Here is a 26,897-nt window from a genome sequence, read left to right as displayed (position 1 = left end):
CTGCTGGTGTCTGTGTGTTTTTTCCTGGGCAATGGTGCTGGCTGCTAACATTGATGCGGTAAACCTCCTTACATTTCGTGTGAGCTTTCCTAGGCGTAGCAGAGGGAGTGCCTGGGGGATGCTGTAATTATGTGGGTTGCCATCCTCCATGCCAGGGTAATAATTTATAGGAAAAAGCTCACCATGGCAGAGGGATTCTCCCACGAACAGATGAGGAGCATGAAGAGCTGGTAGTGTTCAATACCAGTGCTTGGAGCAATCTGTGTTCCTGCCCATGAGATAATCTTTCAGTTCCCTCCCAACCCAAACCATTCTGTGATTCCATGATTATCTGGATTTACCAGCTTGAAACCAGGAGAACCAGCTGCTCATCAAAAATAATTTTAAAAATCCACACTGTTGCAGCCCAAATTGTTGCTAGGAAAGTCCAGGATAAAGAAGCAAAAAGGGCCTGTGCATGGTATCCACAGATGTTTAATTCAGCCACGCAGTAACATGTTCGGGTCCCAGGCACACACACATGGAGGGTCCAGGTTTCTCTCTCCCCAGGGGCCCGGGGTCACTCTGGTCTCGGGGCAGTACAAAGAGAAGGGCCAATCAGGGAATAGGGAGGGAGTGGCTCAGGGATGCAGGAACAGACATTGGAACGGGGGAAGGAGCCAATGGGGTCTTATCGGCTTTTTGAGGGAAGCTTCTTATGTTTCCCCAACTATCGGGATGCCCCCCAGGGTCTCCACACCCCACAACTACAGAAAAAAAGAGGCATTTTCAGGATAGGTTGGGAAAGGTTTGTTTATTTTTGCAGACAGCACAATTTGAATTCAAATCTGGGCATTGCTCAGGAGATACTGGTGGGAGGAAGGTACCATGGATGCTTTGAGCATACTGGGATGACTGGGAGGCAGCTCTGGTGGCTGTCCAGTATTTTGTTGATGCTGGGAGTCATGCTGCCCCTCTCAGCTGAAATTCTGAGTGCAGTAATAGATGAGCAGGCTCTGATGAAGGGCAGAATAACAGAAGGAATCAAGGCAGGTGGCCCACAGGAAAATAAAGATCTTAGAGATGATTTGTGAAATTTAACATAGATAAACCCCCCCAAAAAAGCATCTGTGGAAGGCAGCAGTACCTCTCACACCATCCTGCTGTTCCCAGAAAGGATGGGCTAGAGGCACTAGGAGATATTGGGAGTTTGAGTTATTCATTGGTCCTACTACACTGGAAAGGTTTCTTGCATCTCTGATAAGCCCTCCTAGGATTACAGTACATACACAAGTCATGGCTTGGTGTGTGCAAGGCTTGGTGTGTGCAAAGCTTTACAGAAGTATTTCATATGGCTCTGTATCCTGCTTTGATCTGGGTTTTAATTAGCACCATAAATGTAAGATTCATCATGATGACTCTTCATCATGATGACGCTTCATCATGAAAATCATGAAAGATTTTGGTTAGAAAGGAGGACCCAGAGGGCAAGTCTTCAGGGCTAGCAACCATACAGGAGGAAGAAAATACAACAGGTAATATCAGGGGTGTGTATATCAGTAAGAGAAGGATTGTGTATGTGCCCTTCTTTTAACAAATCCACCGAATGAACCTGTCAAAGAAGCTGGGCTGGGAGAGGCTGTCATAGTCCTTCTCCCGGAAGATGGCTGCCCGGTCTCCAAGGCCAAGCTTCAGCAAGACATCCATGTCCACATCGCTCCCAAGAGCCACTACTGTGGGCATGACATCTTGCTTCTTCATGGAGTTGATGGCCTCCTCCAGGTTCTTGCTTCCCGTGATGCCGTCGGTGATGAAGACGAAGGAGAGCTCGGCATTGCGCCGGGCAAGTCGCTGCCCGTTGCCTGGGCTGAGCACGATGTTGTTGATGGCGTGGATGATGGCTGACCCAATGTTGGAGGACGAGTCCAGGTACTTGATCTGTGCCAGTGCGTCGGAGATCTCGGTGAGGTTGTGGGTCAGCGGGAAGACCACGTTCTGGTCCCGCTCACTGCCGTATTGCAGCAGCGCGATCCGGGCGTTCATGGGGTCGCTGCTGCTCCGGGCCAGCGTCAGCTGCTGGGCAACATCCTCCACGAAGCGGTGGGCACTCTGGAAGTTCTGCTCCCCGATCCTTTCTGAGCCGTCCAGCAAGAAGACGACATCAACAGGGCGCTGGGTGCACTGGGCTACAGCAAGCTCTGCAGGGGGAAGAAGAAGACAGGAGCTGGGAGAATGAGAAAACTACAGGATAATTTGGGTTGGAGTTGCCCCTGTGCAACCTTGTCCAAAGAAGGACCAGCCCAAGCCCACTACCAAAGCCTGTCTTTACAGCTTGAAATGTAGGAGCTTTGCTTTTGATGCCCTCAGCTACTGGGCATTTAATGAATGTTAATTCTGGGACTGACCCTAGTGAAGTTAGACATGTCTGTGCATTTAAGTCTCAGAATTACGCCCACTGCCCTACATCAATTTCCAGCTCTTATTTGTGAGAGGAATATCCAGAGATTAACGGCAAGCAGCACCTGCAAACCTCTCAGTTACTTCAGGAGAGCGGTTTACCATCTTAATATAAAATCATAGAATCAGAGAATCTCAGAACGGTTTGGGTTTGAGGGAACCTTAAGGTTCATCTTGTTCCAACCCCCTGCTATGGGCAGGGACACCTTCCAGTAGACTAGATTGCTCCAAGCCCATTCTAACCATATAGAATATATGAATATATGCAGTGAATAAACTCAGGAAAAAACAAAAAGTAGAAGAAAGTAGCTATCTTTTGAGTCAGCTGGTAGGGACCACTGTTTCCTCCCTTTTCTGTAGTTATGCGCATTGCATTCAGTTCCTCTGAGTTCCTCCTGAGCTGGCAGCAGGGCAATGCCCCTAGCATTCCCAAGCAGCGGGAGTGGGTCTGAGATTGAATCTTGAAAGGGTGAAGTCCCAAAGATGCTGCCATGTTGTGTTGCATCCCTGGCAAAGAACAGGAACTTCTGGAGCAGCCCCAACTTCTGGAGCATCCATTTCTGGCAACAAGGGGTAACCTTGGGGATAGGAGTGTAATGTTGGATTAAATTTCCACACTATGAATGAATCCAGCCTGACAGAGCTTTCCTAGTGCTGAACAGTGCTTACGCCTGGGTTCAGCCCAGAATCAGGGAATCACAGAATCTGAATGGTTAGAAAAGCCCTCTGAGATCCTCAAGTCTGACCATTAACTCAGCACTATTGTGTTAACCTCTAAACCATATCCCTAAGCACCACATCATGTTTTTTGAACACTTTCATGTATGATGACTCCACTGTTTCCTTGGGCAGCCTGTTTCAGTGCCTGACCCCCCTTTCAGTGAAGAAATTTCCCCTAATATCCAATCTAAATCTCCCGTGGTACAACCTGAGGCCATTTCCTTCTGTCTTCTCACTTGTTACCTCCTCTCCTTTGAAGCAATAAAGGCACATACTCACCTTTGCCCAAACTTCTGTGAGAAATGTTGTGCAAAGGCACGTTGATGCTGCAGTTCCAGGCACTGCTGCCACAAGGATACCTCACCTTGGCAGCACCTGCACTCCTGGTCCTCACCTGCTCTGAGCAGTCATGGAGGGGGAAAGACAGGAAGGAATCCCCCTTGCAACCACACAGTGCAACACCTACGTGAGGGTCTGTGAAAGCAGGTGGGAGCAGGGGCTGTGTGTCGTGTTGGGGCAGTGTTAACAGCCTCCCCCCAAGGCTGCCCACATGTTTTTAAGATGACAAGAAAGCCTGAAGAACTCCTGGCTAAGCAGAGGGCAGCATCCATGGAGATTCAGCCAGAGTGTAGTGCACATCTGATAGGAGAGTTCCCCAGGCTCGCTGCTCAGCCCTCACAGCTGGAGAAGACTGCTTTCCAGTGTTTGATAAGGTGCCTCTACGTATGAGTTATCCCAAGGGAATGTGAGGCAGCAAAGCCTTGGCTTTGTCCTGTTCAGTGTCAGGCTCTGGTTGCAGCTTGTTCCCATTTCTGAGAGGCTGAGGACCTGAGCACCCTTTTCTACAGCAAGATTCTCATCCTAACTGGAAGAGAAGCTCTCAAAGGCACCACCATGAGTTAGGCCAACCAATGTTGTCATGCTTTTAACTGGTGCATTGGTCCTTTTCATGTGTATCATGAATGCCTGTGGCTCACAGCTGAGGATGTCCAACGAAGGCAACACAAATAATCAGAAACTGATTTTTCTTTTTCATTGATTTTTCTGCCATTGGTGTGTGCAGAGCAGCCCCACCCATTCACATCACCTTCCTGCTTCTTCTAAAACCTGAGGAACTTGTATTTCCTCTATTCTTTCCCAGTGTTGACAGTGTAGATGAAAGTGAAGTGGGGACTGACATCCCAGACCTTTTTGGGGTTTCCTCCTTTCCTAGCTCATCCTGTCTTTGGAGAGGCATGGACCATCCTTTACAGAGCTCCTTATCTTTATCATGTCCTTACTTTGCCCAAGAGCTTCACTGAAGGAGCTGCTATTGTGATGAAATCCATCTGGTTTTATCAGAGGGATTAGCTAGGATTATGCTCAAAAAAACCCACTCCTTCACCCGTTTGCCTCTAACAAGAACAAGCACAAATACTCCTCATGCAAAGAGACATTTTCTCCCTCTCCCCACCTCCAAAGAGCTGAAGGTTTTTGAGAGGTAAAAAACTTTGTTTCTAGTGTTTGGCTAGAAATAAATGGCCACTGTGTGATGAAATTAAATAAAATCAACACCTCCTTAGCTGAAATCTTCCCCAATTCTCTCTTTGTTCAGCAAAATATTCCAGCCCTGAGACCTTTTCCAATCAATGGGGTTTGGGAGATTTTTCTCTGGCATCATGGCCGGAGCAGCTTAACTACTCTGAGTTCAGTCCTGTATCCCAGCAGGCTAAGTCTAATTTTGCAGTACACTAATTTTGCAGTAAAAAATCAAGAGAGAATAGGGAGTTTGGCTTTGCACAGACTGTCTGGAATACGTGAATTATGACCAGAGTCAGGCAGAGGCTGATCTTTTTGCTTTCACCTAAAACACACAGCATGTCATGGAAAGCCCTCAGAACTCTTTCCCCTCTATTTTGCACTGATAGCAGTAGAGTTCTCTCAGCAACTTCTGCCTGGGAGGAAAAAGTGCTGAAACCTTGGGGGAGCACTGCAGTAAGTGCAAAGCAGGCAATTCCAATGGCTGAGCTCGGCAACTGGCTCCACTTTTTACACCTGGAAATACTACAGCCACGTTCCTGAAGATGGCACATCTCCCTTCTGCCCATTAAATATGACATTTGTTCAGTATATTTTATTGCAATAATACCATGTCAGTTAGAGTAAGCGCTTCTACTCCTGTGTCTGCACACAAAATTCTACTACCTCTAAATAGAGCTTGAGAGCAGTAAAACTGGAGGTGGGAAGGGCACTGGCCTGCCTGACTCTGTGCAACCAGGGGTAGCTGAGTGGATGGAGATACCAGGCCTTGTCTAAACACGCATACCTGCAGTGCAGGTGGTGGCTCTGCAGTCTCTGAGCCAAAGCAGCACTGGGTGTGGATTGAGTAGGCTCTACTACATCAAGCTTGCTTTTAAACAACTCATGTCGGTCAAGGAGTTTTGCTTCGGACCACCCAGCCCCACGTGACAGAATATCTGCCTTTTGTATATGGACAGGTACATGTTGTGGATTGTGACAGAGGAAACACAAATGTACAAGCAGAGAAAAAGGCCAAGGGAGACCACAAAGCTTCTGAGAGAAGCATTGCCCAGGGGACAGTGCTCCCTATAGAAAGGGAGGGTTGCTCCCTCTCCCATCCTGCTTGCTCCTTCCCTCCACACCCCCAGCTGCCCACAAGGGGGTCCACAGAGACAATGTGGTGAGCAGGGATGCACCTTGCTTAGTCAGCCTTGCAGGACCCAGAGAGAGCCTGTGGTAACTGAGAGAGAGGATGCAGAAAATGCTTTGGAGGGGGTCCACAAGGACATATGCAGGAAGGCATGGGGAAAATGCATCATTAGGCTCTTGGCAATAAAGCAGCAGGCAGAGCAAGAGCATTCCTTGACACTGCTAGGGAAAGCCACCATGGTGGCCAAGCTGGAGGGAACTGCTCCTTGTGTCCTGTCCCCATCTGAGTGCAACCAAGCCATTCCACTGCCTCTGTCTCTGCTGAACTAAAAGCATCTTCCCCTGTGCTGTCCCCTCTGCCACACAGGAGCAATGAGTTCCACCTCCACTCAGCCTCCACCTCCCCGTGACCCCCAAGAGAGATCTCAGCACAGCCCTAGCACAGTCTCTGGGTCTCCCACAATCTCACTGTGCACCATTTTGAAGGTGTCAATGAACAAGTCCATCCACTCTTGCCGCTCATTTCCAGTGGCAAACTTGGCTTTTTCGGCAGTAAAGGCCAAAGTGGCCACCAGCTGGGTGTACATGCTGGGGTCCCGGGATTCCCGCGTGGAGTTTAGGAACTGGGCGATCGAGTGTATGGTGCTGGGGAAATCTATGTTGACTCCCTCTTCCATGGGGTGGAAAATAAGTGGGTTTACACTCCCAGGGTTCCTGTCATCTGCAAGTGAGCGTCAAAAGAATATTTTCAGGGCTTGCTAGCAATGGCTGTGTCTCTGAAAGCTACCTGGCTTTCCTACTTGCACTGCACCAGAGAAGAACAGAGCTAACAAGGACAGGAAAGTAAAGACCAAAGCCAGATTTTAAATCTTTCTGCCATTTGTGTCTAAGGAACCATGAGATTTGCCCTGAAATCTTTCACACATCAACTGAGTGACTCCAGCAAATTACACAGAACTTGAACTCCCCAGTTCCTACTGATCTGCCATAGGCACGATGGAGAAGGAACAGTGCTCAGGAAAAAGGCCACTTCCTTCTGCAGATGGGATTCACCCATCATGTAGCTTAGGATGTGCTTTGTGCAAACTGCCCAAGTGATGCTGTAAGGCAGACATCTAAGGGACAGCATTATGTGATCTCTTTGCCTGGCCCTCAGCCTCAGGGCTGTGACTGCAGTCAGAGCTGTATGGTGTCTGGGCTGGTGAGAGCCCCGAGAGCCTCTGTCTGCACCTGGCTGTGCTGAATTTAACTTTGAATAAAACCCCAAAGCTCCAAGCAAAGCCTTTTGCGTCGGTTAGCAAGAGCCTCTCAGGATGTCATGCGATCTCTATGAAGCAAGTGATTAGTTCAGATTTGCTCAGCATTTGACCCCCCAGCATCCTGTTAGCACAGCAGTAACTAATGAGACACAAGGGGCTGTGCTGAGAATGGGAAGATCTCAGGTAAAGCCCTGAGGCAGCATGGGGGGAAGACAGGCTTTATGTGGTACCTGTCCCTGCCTGTGCTCTGCTGGCATTACCCAGGCTGAAGCTGGGGCAGTTGATTTGCCCCTCCAAGTGTCAGAACCACCACGCTGAGCCATGGGGCCAAGAACTGGGCTGGCTGAGCTGCCTCCCTGACCTGTCTGGCCGGTCTGCAGCACACGCATTGGGGACGGATGTGCATTGGCACACTCACAATTCCCTCCGAAGGGCACTGTCTCCAGCCGGAGGAACTGCATGGGAATCGGCACAAGCTCATGGGATGTTCTGAGAAAACCAGAGAAGCCCCAGGCCTTGACATGTGCCTTATGTCCCATCCCATCCAACATGTTCCCTTGCCACTAGGGAAGTGTGACCACTGCACATCCTTCTAAATGGTGACAGCAGTGCAGCATGGACCGGCCAGTGTGGTGGGTGGGAGGCTCCTTGCCCAAAGACTCCTGAAACTATTACTTAAAATTTCATCTACCAGACCTAGAACAGCTTTTGCCCATGCTGAAAGGGCACTTTGACAGAAGGCCAACCTTCTGTCACTCACCTCATCACTCTACTTCCCAAGTCCTCTGGGGCACAGGCCTTGCCCACACTTAGCCCGGTTTGTGTATGGCATGGCTTAAGGGATTCACTGAAGAGGGAACCCCCTCAGATGCCTCCTCAAGCCATTCCTGTTCTGGTCCCCTGGCACCAGCAACCAAGCCATTCCACTGCCTCTGTCTTCTGTCTGATGTTCCCACCTTGCATCAGGAACAGGAACACCCAACTGCACTACAAGGAAAGAACTGACAACTTTGCCTTGCTTTCCAGGGCTTCGATGGACCAAGCCCGGGAGAAACAAGTGTGCCACTGCTTGTGTTCCTTGGAAATAGGAAGGCTGCAAAGACCAAAACCTTTGAAGACACCTGAGCAATCACCAGTGTGGCCTGGGGGTTTCACCTCCTTGTGCACAGATTTGCAGGTAAAGCTCTTCAAAGGACACATCAGAGAAGCTCAGCATCACAGCTGCACACTATGTCCCCATCATGACCAGGTGCAAATAGTCAAAATACCAGCAAGATATTTTAGACAGGCATAATTATAGATCTTCTCTGGATTTCTGTGCATCCTGGGAGCAGTTTTCCTTTCCTTTGCATGGGACTTACTTAAAAATTAAATTTGATATTCTTTATAAGGCTCAGTTGAAGCTGTGGACTGCCACAAAAACATTCATGGCAAGAGAAGAGACAAAAATTGCAGAACAGGCAAAACCGTGGTCCTCCATAAACTTTGTGCATCAGCACAGATTTCATCTATAGTATTTAAACAGACACTGAGATTCAGACAGACAGGATCTCTAGGAATTTGGGATGCACATCTGCCCCTTGACAAGCAAAATGTGAGCCAGTAAAGCTACCTTCAAACACATAGAGCACCAGAGTATCCTTACTGTCTTTTCCTTTAATACAACACCCTGAGTTAATTGTTAATTAAATACAGCCAGCATTAGAGAAGCCAAAGCTTTAGGTCCACCAAATTGCCATTTTCCAACTGATCCCTAATATCTGCTCTGCCTGTCACTCCCAAGGAGCATTCTGCTAAAAAGGTCATGCGAGTGGGTGTTTAGCAAGGAGATTTTGACTTGAGTTTGGAGGTCAAAACCAAACTCAAGTCAGGCTCCCAGGAATTTGGATGGGGAGAAATATCAGGGATGAGCCATGCTGGTGCACTCACACAGTGCACTTGTACCTACCTGTGCAGAGAACTCAGAGACAGGGAAAGAGCAGGAGATGAAGCCCTGGGGCCTCTCCTCACGTAAACTAACACTATTCCCCAAACTCCTGCCTTCCAAAGGGACTGAACAGGGTTGCTCCCCGCTCTCCTACTCCTGAGAGTCGTGCAGTCTCCCCCCAGAGTCTGTGCAAATGGCACGAAGCTACTTGAAATGTTTACCTGTCTGACAGGGCAGCTCAGGGCAGACAACCTGTGGATCTGGAAGCAAAAGAAACAAGGAAAAATGAGCCATGTGTTGCCATCCCCTTTCACAGTTTGCACAGTAGGAGTGGCAGGACAATGTCTCTTACAGGAACATCAAAGGACTGCCCCAAAAGGTTGGTCTGTATCTGAGGAAGGACTCTTAGTTCAGGGCTAAGGTCAGATCCCACTATGGATGACCCAGCTGCTGGCCAACTTACTGGCACACCTCTCTGCCCCCTTCCCCAAACCCTGGGGCCCAAAACCCCAGCTCCATGCAAAGACAAGGACAGACCTGGGCAGAGCACATCCTCCATCTTGTCAATGAACTCCTCTGCCACTAGGTCTGAGAAAAGCCTCATCTTCTGGACTCGCTGGGGTTCGTTGCAGGCAATAGAGACCAGGGTCTCACTCTGCTCCGGCTGGTCGAACATGTCGCCTATGCCAATGGTGTTGACCACCACATCTCTGCCACAAAGAGCCCCGAGGTTCTTGTCATCATCCCGGGGGTCGTAGCGCCCATCTGTGATCACCACAGCGAACACTTGGGCTTTCTTTCTCCTGCTTTCCTTGATGAGCTTGTTGTAGGCAAACTGAAGGGCAGATGGTGTCCAGGTGCCTCCAGCGATCCACTCCAGGCGCTTCACTGCTTCCTTGAAGCTCGACAGAGAATCAATGCGCTCATCATCAAGCTTGATGGCTTCAAAAGTCCCCTCGTGACTGTACTGCACCACCCCAACACGGGCACCTGCCAAAAAAGTGTCACATTACTTGGCTTTGCATCCTTGGGAAAAAGTGGACAGAGTCAAAGAGCTGCCCAATTGGTCTGAAAAGACATGGAAAATAACCACTGAGGTTGAAAGGATCCAGGACCCTTTTCTTTTCCCCATGCCCCACTGTGTCCCCACAAAGGCCATACCTGTCTCTGACTTGGGGTCCTTGGCAATAGAGCCCAGCCTGCTGACCACGTTGATGACAAAATTCTTCTCCAGGGTGAAGTTGGTGTAGCCGATACTCTCGGAGCTGTCTATTACGAACATGATGTCCAGGGCACCGCAGCGCTTCTCACAGTCTGGGGAGAGGGGCAGGGGAAGGGAAACACAGGGGTCAGTGATGCTGGAAACCTTCTGGTGACCCCCTGTCCCAATCCCTCATGTGGTTGTTCCCCTTCCCTGGGGAGAGGTGATATCAGCTCACCACAGCATCCGCATGTCTCTCGCACATAGGTCATCACATCACAGTCCTGCCAGGAAAGAGGTGCAGGGTGAATGCTTCCCTCTAAAGCAAAGGCTGCCCTTTCCCTTCCCACCCAGCCAGCCCTCTCCCCTCTTTCCCTGGCTTCCATGGGAAGCCACAGGCCACCTCTGCCAGGGCAGCAGAAGGACCTGATGTCCTATTTTGTTCTTGGGCTGTGCACGGAAAAGCCATTATTGCCCCAGGAGGAAGAGTAGCAGGCGTTACTTACAGTCAGACCAGGATCTCCTGGTGGGCCAGGCGTCCCCTGTAAGAAGAGCACAGGGATTTCAGGCACAGTTTTCCCAAGAGTTCTTTTTCTGGGAACTAGATGTCAGAGCCATCAAAAATGTGCCTTTTTGCAGAAGGGGAAGGAGATGGGGAGAAGGCCCACTGTGAGCCAGTGGACACATCTGGAAACTGTGTCCCCTCCAACAGCATCTGCTCAGACACAATGCCATGGGACTGTACCTCAGGGCCCGCTTCACCAGGTGGACCACGCTGTCCAGGCTCTCCTCCTGGGCCAGGATCACCCTGGGGAAGAAGTACAGAAGAGTCAAATATTTCCTGGGCAATGTTAGTAAAGCAGCCCCTGGTGTTCAGGGCCCCTCCTGACCCCCTGGTCAGCCCCAGCTCTGCTGAGCACGGTCACCAGCCTGCTACACCTGAGCTTGGGGACAGGGACCAGGCAGACAGCGGCACTGTCATCCCCAGCATACAGGGCAGCGATGTGGGAGGGAGACACTGACCCTGGGGCAGCACAGGGAATCTGCTTACCGGCTCTCCCTTCTCTCCTTTGGTCCCTTGTACTCCTTTAGGTCCAAGCTCACCTCGTCCTCCCTGCTCAATGGAAGGAGAAACAGATCGGCATGGAGCACATCTGGATGTGCTCAGGCAGAGGTTCTGCTGCATCACAAATACATGCCTGCCTGGCCTGGGAGAGCATCCTCTAAAACAGCAGCTCAGAGCACAGCAAACAATGTTTATACAGGCATTAACAAAAACAAACAAACAAAAAAAAAACCCGCCAAAAACCATCCCAAAAATAGAAGCTCTGCAACACATTTTTCATATGATTTCAAAAGGAGATGGGCTTGGGAGATATAATCAGGCTGCAGCTGCAGGGAACATCCAGGGCAGCTGCTGGCAGGTCTGGCTCCTTAGCCATTAACCCAGGAGGCTGGGAGACAACTCCGTGGCCTTCCAGTCAGTACAACAAAACAGATGATGGAGACAAGCACACTCACCTTGGGTCCTGGCTGCCCCTTCTCACCCTTGTCACCCTGCAAAAGGAGAGGAGGAAGAGGTTAGCAGCTGTCCAGGACTGGCCCCACATTGTGCACCAGTGTTTTGATGTGATGTAATGTGACTGTCTCAGTCATCCCGGCTCTTTCTCCAGGTGTGCCAATCACCTCTCCCTTCCCCTGCCCCCTGCTGACTGCTGTCAATCTTGGCATTCCTGGCAAAGTTCAAAAGATGCCTCTCAGCCCTGGGGACATTGGGCCATCCAGGTGTCATTTGTCCCCTGAGACTTCCCCCCTTACCTGGTTGGTGGCTCCCTACCCCTTCCCTGCCCCTCTGCCTGGGGTTAAAAGACACAGCAACCACGTGGTTTGACAGTTCTGTTGACACAGCTCTGTTTGACAGAGCTGTTGCTGGATTCAGAGGCCTGTGGGCCAGCATAAAGCTCTGGATCCAAATCCTCCAGCAGAACCCGACTCCTTTTCCTTCACCTCACCTTAAAGCTTCTCTGCCAGAGGTAAACCTGAGCTCCTGCATGCCTGGACTTGTCCCCAGTGCCCAGCTGCAATATCCAGCCAGCCAAAGGTGTCTCTGAGGTGAAACCAGCACAGCTGCCACCCTTGGTCAAGCAGCAAGGGCCAGACGAGCCCAGGCACGTTCCATCTGGCAATTTTGGGATTTAATTCCAATACACCAGTACACCCAAAGATTGCAGTGAGGGGCGAAAAGTTGAAGAGCAGTTGTAGCTTCAGGCTGATGCTTGAGAGATCATCACCATGATTGGAACTGGGGTCCCCAGCACCTGATGACCAGGTTCAGTCTTGATATTGAACACCCTTTCTCCTTCACAGGCTCCACACATCTGTGACCCTGAGCGTTTTTCTTCTTCCTTCCCTGTTTTCTCAGTCGCTTCAGATCCAATTGCAACGTCCACTCAAACAGATCTCCTCACGTACTGGATGAAGAATACATACCTGCGGTCCTCTGGGTCCAGGGTAGCTAAAGCCAGGCCTGCCTCTGTCACCCTTTGGTAAAAAAAAAAGACTTGTGAGGTACCAAACCCGGCCCTTCTGACCCGCTTCTGTCTGTGACAGTTACAGCCATTTTCATCTTCTCTGGGTGTGAGACACCACCAGGAGCCAAGGCTTCTGCAGCTGGGAATAGCTTTGGAATAGCTTTGCAGAGCAAGGATTTGGAGGGTCTTGGGAATGTCACATGCCAGGGATGCCCCTGAGTTTGCTCTGAGTGACGAGTGTAATCAGAGCTCCTTGGTCAGAGAAAGATCTACATCTCTACCCCATAGGGAGGCTCAGGTCTGATTCTCTTTATGAGGCACACAAGTTTCTGCTGTGAAAACTGCCTACTTTTTTTTTTTTTTTTTTTTTTTAATAATAAATAAGTAAAAAAGCCTTTCCAAATGTAGAGGTTAATTCATGAGCTTTACCTTTGGTCCTGGTGGTCCAGCATCACCTCTTGGGCCCAAGTCACCAGGGTCCCCACGTGATCCCTGCAGGACAGATTTAGGGAGAAGGCAGGAAGTGAGTGAGGATGTTCCCTGCTGCCCCCTGGCACACAAGGGACCGTGCTGGAGAAACCAGCTCTCAAGATGATGCTGCAGGACCATCTCCCTTGCTGGTGAGTTTACTGTGGCAGTGACTGTCTCAGCAGTGGGTGTCTCAGCAGTGGGAGTACCATGTCCTGTAGAGCCACCTGGATGTCACAGCACTACTGCCACAGTGGCATGATGGACTAAGCACAGACCCAGGACAAATAGGTGCTTGTGGAGTCCCATCCTCTTTCTCCCCAGTGACCCACCCGTTCCAGAGATCCCTTCCACACTGTCATGGGAACACTCGATTTTGGAGCCTCCCTGAGAGAAGGTCGTGTGCAGGTTCTCCTTGGGAGGGACAGTGCAGACAGCTTGTGTCAGCAGGGCAAGTTCTCACCACAGGAGGGCATGGTCACACACGTGCCCAAGTGCGACTTACTATCCTCCCTGGCTCTCCCACAGCACCTGAAGGGCCTCGAGGTCCTGGAAGTCCTTGTTCTCCCTGAACAGCAAAGAAAGACAGAAGAACACACAGTGCATGAGGAGGAAAGCCAGGCAAGCTGCCCTGGGTGGCACCACCGCTCCCCCTTCCTCCTGGCTGTCACCAAGCCTTGCTCCATACTTACCCTGGCTCCTTTGTTTCCAACCTCACCAGGCAAACCACGATTACCCTCTGGACCAGGATCTCCCTGTGAGAAGGGAAAGATATTCCTGGTCAGGGATGTCTCCAATGCTATCTGTGTGTGCGGCAGTGCTTTGTGATGTCCTTCTCAAACCCTGTGTTTCTTGGTTTGAAACAATATCAGGGCAGTATGACCTCTGAATGTGTCTCTCAACCTTGAGGTTTGCTGCACTTCATCCCCTCTCTGGACCAAACCCTGGTGGAGGAGGCTGTACCTGGTGCCAGTAGCACAGTGGGAGCACAGCGCAGTGGGATCTGCATTCCCAGCTCTGGTGCTGCACGGATGCTAAATGGACACTGCATGGCTGGGTCGTAGCACATCACACACTCCTCAGTCCTATACATTTGGGGCTTATTTGCAATAATCTGGGCAGTTGCTTCACTCACCCTTTCTCCTATGCCTCCGGGAGTGCCTTTGCTGCCTTTCGTCCCTGGATCTCCACGTCGCCCCTTGGCAGACAGAGAAGTCACATGAATGGGGTGAAATGGGTGAAAGGATGGATGTCACCTGGGCAGTGACCCCTGGCTGCCCTCCTCCTCCCTCTGAGATGTACACCTGCCTGCTAAGCAAGTGGGTTCCCAGCAGCAGGGGAGCAGGGATGCCCATGCTTCCTTTTGGGAAGCAACAGCCAGGTGTGTTTCACCACAGTGACCACAAACATACCTGGTTCATTCCCTCAGGGTTAAAGACTATTATTTATTTCCAGCTCATCCAGTGTTACCTTCCCCATTGGATTTTGCGCAAGGGGATACTCTGGCTGGGTTCTGGCCCCTTGGTGCTGGTGGAGCTGTGCCAGGGATCATGCCCTCCTCTCTAACCCACTCCCTAAAATTTGCAGTGCCCCATCACATTAACTTGGGTCTGTGCGACACCACTGATATGTGACACTGCCCTTTTCACAGAGCTCTGCCATAATGACCACCAGATCCTGACTCTTTGAGATCCTTCAAGGAGCCAGAGGTTTGGGGAACTTGCCAGAGTACAACCAAAGTGTCCCTGAGCATCCACGGAGGGCAGAGCTGTGTGGTTATGTGGGAACACAGGATGCTTCTCTAAGGTGAATGGTTAACATTAAGCTTAGGATTATGGGAGTTCTGCTCTGTGAGGATGGGAGAGACAAGGAGACCAGCATCTGCACATCTTTTGGGATGCACAAAGCAGAACAGGGGAGTTTCTCAGCACTCATCCATTAAACTGCCTCAGGTTCCTGCAGTGTGCCCAATGTCCAGGGATCTATTCAGCCACTTACAGCCTCTCCTTTGGGTCCAGGAGGTCCCACTTCACCTTTCCTTCCCTTGGCTCCAGCAGGCCCTTGAGCTCCAGGGTTGCCTGGAAGTCCCTTGCAGAAGAAAAAGAAATACAGCTTGTTGGAAGAGAGGTCAAAGTGTGCACACACCTCCCATTTTTATCCCGTGTCAAGCAGTCCTCCTCGAGCAGAAATGTGTATGAGCACCCGGTTCTGCTTCCACACACCCAGCATGCCCACATGGCATGAGCAGGGGGTCCAGCCTTGGAGCAGAGTCAGGCTTGTCAACTGCTCCTTACAGCATCTGTCCAGTCCTGCCCAAAGCCAGAGGGGCTGTGGCTACCCCATCCCTGGAAGTTTTCCAGGCCAGGCTGGACAGGGCGTGGAGCAACCTGGGCTAGTGGAAGGCATCCCTGCCCATGGCAGGGGGTGGGACTGGATGAGCTTTCATGTCCCTTGAAGCCCAAACCATTCTGTGATTTTATGAACAGACCACAGTAAAACCCTGGAGACATCTGAATGCAGCATGAACCTACCTGGCTTCCTTTTTCTCCTGGGGGCCCCAGGGGTCCACTGCGACCAGGCCGGCCAGGATCCCCCTGAAAGAGCCAGAGAGCCAATGGTCATTGCCTGCCCCACCAGCACCCCGTACCACAAGCAGCCCAAGGAGCAAGGCCCTTCCCTCACCACCTGTGCCTGGTGATGAAATCCAGACCCCAAAGCCTATGAGCTCCACAAGCAGTAAAGGATTTAGGCTATATATATAAAAATACGGGCAATGGTGTTTAGCTGTCCCCATTGGCTGCCTCTGCCCACACCCTGCTGTCTGTCCAGAGCACTTGTACCTTTATGCCTGCATCTCCTCTTTCTCCTTGGTCTCCCGCATCTCCTGGGTAGCCATCAGGGCCCTGGGGAGGGAAATAACAAAGAACCACTTCACGTTGGGAACACTTCCATGCAGAATAAATCAAATAAAACTTCCTAATCAAAATAACACTTCTAAGCCAGTGCTTAGAAAGTTGCTCTAGAGGCTAAAGTAACTTTTGCTTGTTGCTAATGCTCATGAAAGGGGCAATTCCTCCTCCCTATGTGGAAGGAAGGGACACTGGGGGCTCCCAGCTTGTTTGTCCACGGAAAGGAGGCACAGAAAAATCAAATCATGGTCCCCATTCCAGGGATCCCAGGTCTGGGATCAGATTATACAGCCAGTAGGAAAATGGGCCAGTAATCTCTTGTTGGCCACTCTTCTACCTATGTACCACTCGGCAGCTAAATAACTGATGTGCTGGTGAAAGAGTAAAGCATTCCTACCTTGTCACCAGGGTCACCCTTGCATCCTGGTGGTCCAATTCTCCCCAGCCTGCCCTGGAGAGATTACATTCAAAAGGAAAAGACTGAGAAGTTATAGGTGGCTGAAGGGAAAACACAGCTTTTCTTGCTGACATTATTAATGTTAATAATGTTAGCATCATCTGCTGACCTTATCTGTCAACAGCTGGAGAATAAATAGGAAGGGCATTCCTTGAACACGGAGAAAAGTGGAGAAGAAAGCAGACTAAAGGAAATCAGGCAGGCTCATCCCATGAGTGTACCCTGAGAGATGGGAATGTCCCTTGAGGCTGGATTTGGCGGTCACTCACGTTCAGGGTTGTGCTGCTCCTCTCTCATGCCTCTCCCGTCAGGGCAGCTCAGGTGTGCAGCAACCACTCTGCTGACAGACACCCCAGAAAAGGGACTGCCTCGCCCTGTTCCCCAAAACAGCTCTGTCACTGAGACAGTGCAGGGCTGAGTGTGCTGAGACAGCTCTGGGACAGAGGCTGGGGGCAGCTGAAGGGCTTTAGTGTTTTAGAGTGGGGAGGAGTGAAGGATGTTTTAGAGCTTCAGCAGTGCTTGAGGAGTGGGAAGAACTTATTACCCAGAGATACACTGGGGGCTGGGTATAGGAAACTGTGCAAAGCCAGGGTGTGCTGGCCAGTGGACAAAGCCAGGGACTTTGCTGTGAGACCTCTGAATTTGTCTTTAGGGCTTTAATACTAAATACAAGCTATAGTTTAGAGATGAAGTAACAAACTGCCCTGAAAACCAAATTTCTGTGAAGCTTTCTGTGTCTGTGTCCTGTAGGGCTCACTAACAATCAGGATAAGGTATCTACACCCGAATTATCTGGCCTTATCACCTTCTCAGCAGGAGCACAGACTGAGTCACACCTCCATATCCTGCAGAGAGCTTGCTGACCAAGGGATGACACTTAATGGCATGGAGCTGTGGGGGGGATTTAAGCTGGATATTAGGAAAAGGTTCTTCCCCCAGAGGGTGGTGGGGCACTGGACAGGCTCCCCAGGGAAGTGATCATATCCCCAGTCCTGCCGCAGCTCAAGGAAAGTTTGGACAACCCTCTCAGGCACAGGGTGGGATTGTTGGGGTGTTCTGTTGAATTGGACTTGATCTTTGTGGGTCCCTTTCAACTCAGCATATTCTGACATTCATTCCTGTGACCGGAATTACTTCATGCATTTCTACAGGACATGCAGAATAATGTACAGATAAGTTCACAGGAACCTCAGCTGGAACAGAAAGCCAGCATGTGGGAGAAAAGAAACTCAACAGCCCGTGAGGATGAGAGAGGGTAAGGAAACGGAACAGTGGCAGCAACATTACAGGGTGCTCCCAGTGCTCCCAGTTACCTTCTGTCCATCTGTGCCGTTCCTTCCTGCCAAGCCAGGGGCACCCTTGGATCGTGGGGGAAAAAAAAAAGAATAGGGATCTGTTAACACACAGTCCCAGGGTTTGGGAGCTGGAAATAAGTGCAAGATAGTGCAAGTTCTTTCTTACCCTCCGTCCATCAGATCCAATTTCTCCCTGGGAGAAGAAAAGGACAGGAAGTCAGACACTGCCTGCATCCCCCACCACCCCACCTCCCCCTTCAGTCCCCATCCCCACCACCTACCTCTCACCCTCCATTTACACCCTAAATGCATTCCCACTTCACCAGACCGTGATCAAAGCCTGAAGGAGGAGACAGGCTTTGCGATGCCCTTGGAAATTCCTCCCCAGGCCCAAAAATGTTAATAGAGTTGCTATCCTTCCCCATCACAGCTAATCTCTCCTCTGTGTATCAGAAAGGAGCATGGTCCCTGCCAAGTGCCAGACAGCCATTCCATCTCTTCTTTCTCACCTTCTCTCCTTTCAGCCCTGGGACACCCTGGACAAAGGAAAAAAAAAGCAACAAATCCCTGTGTTAGTGCCTGGGCAGTCAGCAGGAGCTGAGCACAGAGGTCTGGGGCAGGAAATGGGCAGGTGTGAGGGAGAAGCAAAGTTTCCCTTGCTTTACCAAAAATCGGGGAATGCAAAGAGCTCAGCCATCAGCTATGTGATTCTTACCTTGGGACCAGGGTATCCGATCGGACCTTCAATACCTGGGTCGCCCTTCGGGGAGGAAGGCACGGAGAGTTAGCTTGAGGTCATCAGAGATGTAGCAAACGGAGGGGAGGATTTTCCACAACTCACCTGTCGTCCCTTCAGCCCCGGGGAACCCGGCTCACCCATGTTCCCCTTTGCACCCTAAGGAAAGGAAAAACTCAGCATAAGTCCAGGCTTGGTGCTGACTGAGAAAATGGCAGTTTCTAGGAAATCAGAGCACATAGAGCTGGAGCAGGAGAGTGGGACACCCTTGTGCATGTGAGAGGTCTGCTTTGGCAACTGCTGCCTCAGTCCTGGTGTCCTCAGGTGCTCCAGTGTCTCTCTGCAAGGCTGGCAGTGCATCAGCCTTGGCACAGACATGGGCACACCAGTGTTGGCTGTGTCTCCAAGGGCCAAGACAGATGCTGGGGGATATTTCCCAGCTAGGTGCTACCTGAGAAAGCAGCTGAGGTGATGTGAGGTGAGGTCTAGGGCACCCTGCAGTGGCTGCGGCAGGCAGGGGCATTATTACCTTTCCCACAGCTAAGGCCTTTCCCACTTACCTTCTGTCCTCGGTATCCCTTGGGACCAGGTGGCCCTGCAATCTCCAGGCAGCTCATCTTGTAGCACTGAAATACAAGAAATTAAACTTAGGTACTGATAGTGTACATCCCAAACTCAGCTCAGCTCTGCACCCACAGCTCTCCACATTCTTCTCCCCATCAACTAAGGGCTAAAATCTATTGGATCAGGGCTGAAGCAGCAACAAGCACACAAAGAAGTGCTGTGCGTAAATTAAGAGTGGAAAGTTGCTATGAGCATGTTCATTATAGCTTGGCTCTGGGCCCAGATTGGAAGAACAAGACTGCCACGTGTTAGAGGTGGTGGGGGCTTGCTCATCTGCAGTCATCATGGGACTGGCATATTCTTTGGAGCATCCCCTGCACAACCTCTGTGTGCCAAACCCTGCTCCTGTAGTACCAGCAGGGCAGGAGCTTCAGCAGGGGCACCATTTATGTAATGGGTCACCAAAGTGAAGGAATGAGTCTATTCCATAGACCAGAACCCACTGCAGGTGAGGGGGAGGCAGGGAGTGAGTCCAGTGTGCCATTACAACAGCTGGATAAGGGAATGTGTCTGTAGACTCTGCAGGTGGGCAGGGACCCATCCCATGAAGGTCCATGCTGTTCTCGGGAGTGAGCTGGTCTGTTCCAGCTGGGGCAAATTAAACCCGTCATGTGGCAAAGACACAGAGATGCTGCTCACTCACCTCGCCGTAGGCTTCGTGTTTCTGCAAAGGAGAGAACAGGAGGAAGAAGATCAGTTAAGGTGCTCAGTCCCATGGGGGAGACAGGAGCTCACCCTTGGAAGGGAGTGTGGTGGTAAGGGAGAGGAGGTGGTAAAGGTCCCCTGGCTGTAGAGATGCCCTCTGGAGAGCCCCTGATTAACAGTGCCTCATAGCTGGAGTCTCAAGGACAATGCTGATGGTGAGCATGTGTCTCAGTGTGGCACACTCTTCCGCATGCCTCTGGATGGGGAGCAGGCTGGGGTATGGCCTGGTCCTCAGCAAGAGCCAGGACTAGGGCGGCAGCCTGCCCAGACAAGCTGGGAAACAGAGACACACACCAAGGCATCCTGGCTAACTACCAGAAAAAAACTGCACTTTCCCTACAAAAGGTTATCTCCAAAAGCCAACAGAAGGGAAAGCATCCCCCATCTGTGAACTGCTCGTCTTGTGCCCCCTGTTCCCCTCCTTGCACCTACCATAGCCTGGATGATCCTGTCAATGGTGTTGACATCGATCTCCAGGGTGTCCCTCTGGGTGATGGCATAGTTGTTGCGGTACAGCTCGTGCGGCAGGTTGGCGATCTCCCGCAGACCCTGCTCGTACACCTTCTCGCTGGGGGCCACCGCGAACAGCTTGATGCCCATGTCTCGTGCCCTCTCAGCCTGCATCTTCATCCCCCCACAGGGGCTGCCCGTCACATGGCCATCGGTGATGACCACCGCGAAGTTCACGCCGTTGGCCATCTGGGTCTGGATCTGCTGGGTCATGTTGGAGATTGCACAGTCTGTGAAGGTGCCCCGGCCCAGGTAATTAATGGCAGATAGCCTGGGCAGGTAAATGTCTTTGCTGCTTGTCAAAGGGCTGTAAATTTCTATCACGTCTGAGTAATGGAGCCCACCGAACTGCCAGGTGATGTAGACTTGATTCTGGTAGAGCTCGCTCTCCAGTTTATCGATGAACATGGGGATGAAGCGCTTTATTTGGTCCACGAGGCTCTGGATGGGCACAGTCTGCAGAGCCACGCTCTCTGAGGTGTCAATGATGAAGTAGACATTGATGGGGCAGTTCCTCTTTTCTGCATGGGAACATTTATTCAGACCATGTCAGAGCACTTCACGCACCCCCTTTGCTATCCCCCAGACACTTGGACCAAGTGTGATGCCGGGAAACGCACAAGTCCCACCTAGCTCTAGAAGTGACACTTGTGTTTGGGTCAGATGGTTTCCCAGTGACCAGGACTTCTAAGATCTGCCATAGAATCACAGAATAATTAAGGTTGGAAAAGACCTCTAAGACTATCAAGTCCAACCATTAATCCAGCACTGCTCAGTACTAAATCAGTCTTGAAAATCCTGCTTTTTTTTGGTAAGAGTCCAATTGGACCCGTAAATCACCTCTGCAGTGTAACTGAAAAATGAGGAAATCACCAGATTTAAAGTGAACAATTTTCTGGCATCAGATAGAGAGCTGACTGCTGGTGACTGACTGGTGATTGTTACTGCATCTGCTGGGAGAGACCACCACTGGCAGACCCCAGACCCCATCTCTAGCTCTCTGCACACCAAAGCGAACATGGAAACGTGATTTTGGGTGGAGGATGGTGTTCCCCACAGATGGATTGTTACCACAGGAGTGCAAAGGGCCAGGGGAGGTGGAATGTCCCAGTATCAGTTCCTGCCAAGCAGGTTCTACAACTGAGCATTGTTTTTGTTAAAATGGCTGCCCACTAAGGTGACCCAAATTATTTGGTTAATACCTGCACAGGAGGTAGGACTGACATCTCCAGCATCCACATCAAGCTGAGCGGCATGGAGAGGAACTAGAGCCACACAAAGGAGAGTGGGAAGCAAGGCTTGTCTAAACATCTCAGCAGCCCCTCAGGATATTCAGATGCCTGTGGAAAAACACACAGTTTACATGTTAAACATGATGCACAATCTCCTGACTCTGCTGGCGTGACACAAAGCCAACCTATGCTCCCTGTCAATGCTCCCTTCCACTCCCCATGGAGTGAAGGGACAAATAAAAAAATCTCTTGAAGAAATGCACATCTTCAGTGCTCAACCCATCACCATGCCTTCAAGGCACAGCTGCATGGGGGAGTTTATTTCATGTAGGGTTATGACAACTTAAAGCAGCAGAAGAGTTAGAGATGTGGTCTGAAAAATTCTTAGGAACGTATGGAAGTGTTGAAAGGTACATGGGATTTGAAAGGATATTCTCAGGCAACATTCAAGCAACACTTGTCATCATCGTACAATATGGAGGAAGGGGAGATGCTCACCTTTGTGTCTAGAGGATCCCAGAACCAACCAACATGGCCCTCTGGTGGCCCAGAGATGCTTCTCTGCATGGTAGCTAACTCAACATTAACCAGTAAGGGGCATGTGGGATGTCATGAAAAAAAGACCTGAATCCAGTCCAAAAAGACAGTTTCTTTCTTGACTGTCTACAGTTTCTTTCTTGAATGTCTACAGTTTCTTTCTTGAATGTTTTGGGGTTTTTTGGGGGGGGGTAACTTTTGGAAGAGTCCAAGGCTTGAAGGGACACTGAGCATGCATTTGGTGGCAATGGCAATGCAGGGGGAGGGCAAGTAAGCAATGCAGCTGAGTTCTGCCACGGCTGACTGAGGAACAGCATCACTGAAGAATACAGGCAGCTCAGCCCTCCCTGGCTTCCCTTGAGTCCTCTCTCCACATGGTGCCCTATCTCTTGCCTGGTGGGACATGTCCCCTTCCAGTTTATAGTGCCAGCTGCAGTGCACCACAGGCTTCTGCAAACTGGTTTATGCTGGAAAGGTAGGTGTCAGTGCTATTGAGACCCTGCAGCAGTGACAGCCCTCCTCCACACTAGGGCTTGTGCTTATGAAAGAATTTGGATTCTTCAGTCTAGAAAAGGAAAGGCTCTGGGGTGACCTTACAGCACTGGCTGGTACCAAAAGGGTCAACAAGAGAGCTGGAGAGGGACTTTGGACAAGAGCTTGGAGTGATAGGACAAGGGGGAATGGCTTCCTATTGCCAGAGGGCAGGGTTATGTGGTGTATTGGGAAGAAATTGTTCCCTGTGAGGGTGGGGAGGCTCTGGCACAGGTTGCCAAGAGAAGCTGTGGCTGCCCCATCTCTGAAAGGGTCCAAGGCCAGACTGGATGGGGCTTGGGGAAACCTGGTTTAGTGGAAGGTGCCCCTGCCCATGGCAGGGAATGGGATGGGATGGGATGGGATAGAATGGGATGGTATTTCAGGTCCCTTCCAACCCAAACCACTCTACGATTCTATGATGCCCCGCTCAAGTCAGTGTGGCTAAACTTCCATTGTGCTGCAGAGAATAAAAGTGGTATGACAGGGATAAAACACTTCCATGCTAAATGTGCGTTTTAGTTAAGATCAAGATTTTCCCTCTCTAAGCCTACTGCAGGCTTTCCTTGTTTTGTTTGCCCTTCATAAAACAGAGCTGCAAGAGATCCTGATCTTTTGTAGGACACAACAGCTTTGAGCCTTCAGACAGCACCATTTTAAAGCCAGCCTTTAGCTGAGGAAGATGGAGACAACTTTTGGAGAGGCTGGGAGCACTGAGGGCTTTGGCCAAGTGTCTGACTCATCACTGCATGCTGAGTTTAACCACCTCCCTCTTTCCCTCCTTCCTTCCCTCTGTGTGTGGGTGGGAAGGCACTGTAGAGCAGAGCAGTTGGCCTGCACAGGCAACCAGGGCCAGCTCTGGCACAGGACAGCTCCTGCCCAGAGCCCCTGGGACTGGGCCAGTGAAGCACCACAGCCTTGGACTCTCCATGGGCAGAACAACGAGGCAGGGAAGCGACTCCTGAAAACACATGACACAACCCACTTCCCTGGCGTCCTCCTGCACCATCTCCTCTATCCCACTCTGCAGCTTGAGCTCTGTCAGTCTCCTGCTCTCCCAGCTTCCCACCTGGTATTAACCCCCCTGGATACACGGTGGGGGGCTGTTGGGGGCTCCAGTACCCACCTCAGGGCCAGCCAAGGCTGGGGTGGGCGATGCTGCCCATTTTGTCATCCTCAGAGCACCACCAGCTGTTGTGACGCTCTTGTAACATTTGATATTTGACTTAATGTCCCACCTGCCACTGAAAGATGCTGAGATGGAAACCTCAGATTTCACCAGTATTTCAGACTAACTGTTTTCTGTACGTTGAATGCAAGTCTTGAACACAGTTCAAAAAACTAATGCAAAGAGAAAATTGGGATCTGACTCATAATGCCTGAACATTTGGGTCTGCCCATCCTGTTCTTCCTTGACTTTTCTCTCTGCCAGAGCAGGACCTTTGCTCCTATGAGGCCTTCTCTCAGTATTTGTATCATTGAGTGTATCACCTCTTTCACTCTGCACACAAGGGAAAAACAATAGAGAATCTCAAGCAGTGGATCCTCTGAAAAATTTATGAGGGCACTGTCTTGCACCATTCTCCCTGAATGAGGGTCTGTGTTCCTACCTGAGGTGCAGAGAAATGCAGTCTTTGCTGGTCCCACACGGAGATCCCAGGTGACCTGGCTGTTATCCACATGACTGAAAATATATGGATTTATCTAGACAGAGCCCTGCAAAAGAGTGACCACGCAGGGGGACCCAAGTTCTCTGCTTGCTTCTCTTCCAACATGAGCAACTGAACCAAAAGTGATATTTTGGCAAACAATTCCCTTGCAGTGGCTCAAATGTGCAAATTATATCTGGTTATTTTTGCTCTTACATCTTAGTGAAAATCCCAAATAACACTTTGAGCAGATCCCAGTGCAGTGGAAATGTCACCTCATGCACCTGGCCAGGCAGAGCCATGGTCTGCTTTATCCTATACATTGATATTCCTGAAGGTCCCCCTGGTGCACTGTGTATGTCTCCTCCAACGCCAGAACACCCATTGTAACTGACCAAACTGTTCCCCAAATTCCAAAAATCAAGATGCTCTGCTGTCTAAATTAACACTGTCTTCAAGGAACTTATCTAAAGCTACATAAATTTAAAGCCACACAAATTGCATTCCTCTCAAGAAAGGAGAGTTATGCTGGCTGTGCTAAAATATTCAGAATAAAGTTTGAAGCCTCCCTGCTGCTCAGTCCCAGCATTTTCCATGGCCATGCCCAGCATGCAATGCCTGTGGTGTCACTCACTTGAGCATGCAGCATTTTCTCCACTCAGATATTTAATAAATGAAAAGAGAAAAGAAAAATAGGTCTCATTTGGAACAAAACTCTTTTCAATGCACCTCTTCTTCCTTCCCGTCTGTGTGCCTGTGGTTTACACACTGCACAAGGAGGAAATTTCAGTGCTGGTTGCAGCCGCTACGCAAACTTGCCTTGTAGTTTTCATCCCTGGGCAGAGCACCCATGGGAGAGGTTTCAGCTACAGACTTCGGACCTTCTCCAGGTATTCCACATAATTATCCAGGGATATCAGCCAGGGAAAGCCTGGTCTGCAGGAAGGCTGAGGGGAGCAAACCCCTGCCACCAAGCGCAATGAATTCCCAGGCATTCCTAAATGTGCTGCCACCTCCCAAAACAGACGGGCTTGTGCTGATGTAATTCAGCAAAACTAGGAGACAGGGACCACAGGTGAGTCTAAATCATATCCTCTGAAATCCCAAAACTGAAGTGGAAATCGTGCAGCATAGCAGTTCTCTGTCCTGCTCCTATCACTTCACTGTTACTGCTGAACTAATCCACCCCCTTCAACTGAGGGATTTTCTAGATCTCTGGCAGTTTGTGGCCCACAATACTTACACCTGGAAATAAAACCCCAAAACCTTGGGAAAACAGCCAAACTAGCCAAGACCTGAAAGTAAAGGAAAAATTTAGACAGGACAGCAGTCACTGTCTAAATGTGAAATAGGCACCTCGCTGGAAAGCCAGTAAGCAGCAGCAGGCACAGGCTGAAATTTCAGACGGATTTATGTTATTCCCGGCTGGAGCTCCGCCAGTAAGTAGCCACAGAACCCCTGTGCTCGGAGTGAAAAAGTCTGCCTACCTGGAAAATTAGGTCATCAAAACTTGTCCCCCAAGTCCCTGTGCAGCGTGAGGGAAAAGGGCTCCGTGGCGCGGGCGGTGTCAGGACGGCTCCCGCATCCCCGGCTGGCGGGCGGCTCCGGGCTCCGGGCGCTGCGATGTGCGGGACGAGCGGCCGGGAGGAGCAGCGGAGGCGTCTCCAGCCCAGCGCCGCTATTCCCCCGCCGCCGGGAACTGCCCTCTGAGCTCCTCCTCCTCCTCCAGAACCGGCGCTCTCGTTTGCAGTAGCTCCGCGCATCCACGGAGAGTCACTGTGGGTCCACCGAGACCTGGCAGGGTCCCCTCCCCTCCGCTCCCGCGCGGCTCGGGGCGGGCTGGGCCGAGGTTGTCCCTTCTGGAGCTGAAGGCATCTTTGTTTGACGCGAAACTGGAAGAAGTGTCATTTTTCCATGATGAGAGGCCCCTTTTCGGGGTTGGCATTGCTGCCCCACATCTTTATTTATACCATCAAATAGTCTTTCTCTTTCTTCCCCCCTGCCGTCCTGCTCCTCTTTCCATTCTTGTAACGTATCCTGAGTGGAGCAAATGAAAACAAGAACATTTCAAAAAAGAGCAGCTTGCCCAGAATCGTGGAATCATTGCCCTTGCAAATATGCGAGCCTTCCTCAGAGCCAGCCAAGAGTATTACCAGTTTCTATTAATTAATTTCTGGATTTGGGTTCATAGAATCATGAAATCAGGGAGTATCCTGAGTTGGAAGGGGCTCAAAAGGATCATTGAGTCCAGAACCTGGCCCTGCAAGGAACAGCACCAAAAATCACACCATGTGCATGAAAGCATTGTCCAAACACTCCTTGAGCTCAAGGACTTTGTTGCTGTAGTATTTTTTTAATTACTTTTAAACTCACAAGGTATTTTTAGCTCTGCTAAATGAAAAATAAGGGCAAATGTCTGAACAAAAAGTATGGAGAACAGCAATGACTTTCAGGAATACAGCCTGTTGTTCCTTGACCTATAATTTTGTTTTGAAGAGCAAAAGAAGGATTTTGTGAGGCT

General features: G+C 50.4%; 1 protein-coding gene across 2 annotated transcripts; it reads right to left on the bottom strand.

Moving 5' to 3' along the window:
• Window positions 1–774: 774 nt before the first annotated feature.
• COL6A2 (collagen type VI alpha 2 chain) lies at window positions 775–25,999 on the bottom strand. 2 transcript variants are annotated; one of them, XM_063162796.1, is made up of 28 exons: window positions 25,864–25,999; window positions 21,630–21,767; window positions 20,350–20,948; window positions 19,856–19,876; window positions 19,149–19,214; window positions 18,694–18,747; window positions 18,568–18,612; window positions 18,362–18,388; window positions 18,019–18,045; window positions 17,871–17,915; window positions 16,498–16,551; window positions 16,032–16,094; window positions 15,723–15,785; window positions 15,190–15,279; window positions 14,327–14,389; window positions 13,884–13,946; window positions 13,697–13,759; window positions 13,153–13,215; window positions 12,683–12,733; window positions 11,714–11,749; window positions 11,244–11,306; window positions 10,938–11,000; window positions 10,699–10,734; window positions 10,431–10,476; window positions 10,153–10,305; window positions 9,529–9,981; window positions 9,213–9,251; window positions 775–2,177 (listed from the first exon to the last, which is right to left on the bottom strand). In XM_063162796.1, exons 2-28 carry the CDS (start codon window positions 21,736–21,738, stop codon window positions 1,570–1,572), a joined length of 3,063 nt encoding a protein of 1,020 aa, XP_063018866.1. In that variant the 5' UTR covers window positions 21,739–21,767; window positions 25,864–25,999; the 3' UTR covers window positions 775–1,569. The 2 variants fall into 2 exon arrangements, with proteins under 2 accessions (XP_063018866.1, XP_063018867.1); XM_063162797.1 differs by lacking the exon at window positions 775–2,177 and adding an exon at window positions 5,255–6,526.
• Window positions 26,000–26,897: the final 898 nt, after the last annotated feature.

Source organism: Melospiza melodia, chromosome 8, assembly GCF_035770615.1.
Source record: "Melospiza melodia melodia isolate bMelMel2 chromosome 8, bMelMel2.pri, whole genome shotgun sequence".
Classification (NCBI taxonomy): Eukaryota; Metazoa; Chordata; class Aves; order Passeriformes; family Passerellidae; genus Melospiza; species Melospiza melodia.
This window is presented reverse-complemented; position numbering and strand designations above follow the sequence as displayed.

Excerpts from the sequence above, each read along its gene's own strand:
- COL6A2 (XM_063162796.1), bottom strand. The coding sequence starts at position 21,738 with ATGTTTAGACAAGCCTTGCTTCCCACTCTCCTTTGTGTGGCTCTAGTT. Across the intron at positions 11,001-11,243 it reads AAGGAGAGAAGGGAGAGCCG|GGTGATCCTGGCCCAGGAGG; the intron begins GTAAGCAGATTC and ends CTTCTTCCCCAG. Across the intron at positions 9,252-9,528 it reads GGAGGATGTGCTCTGCCCAG|ATCCACAGGTTGTCTGCCCT; the intron begins GTCTGTCCTTGT and ends TTTTGCTTCCAG.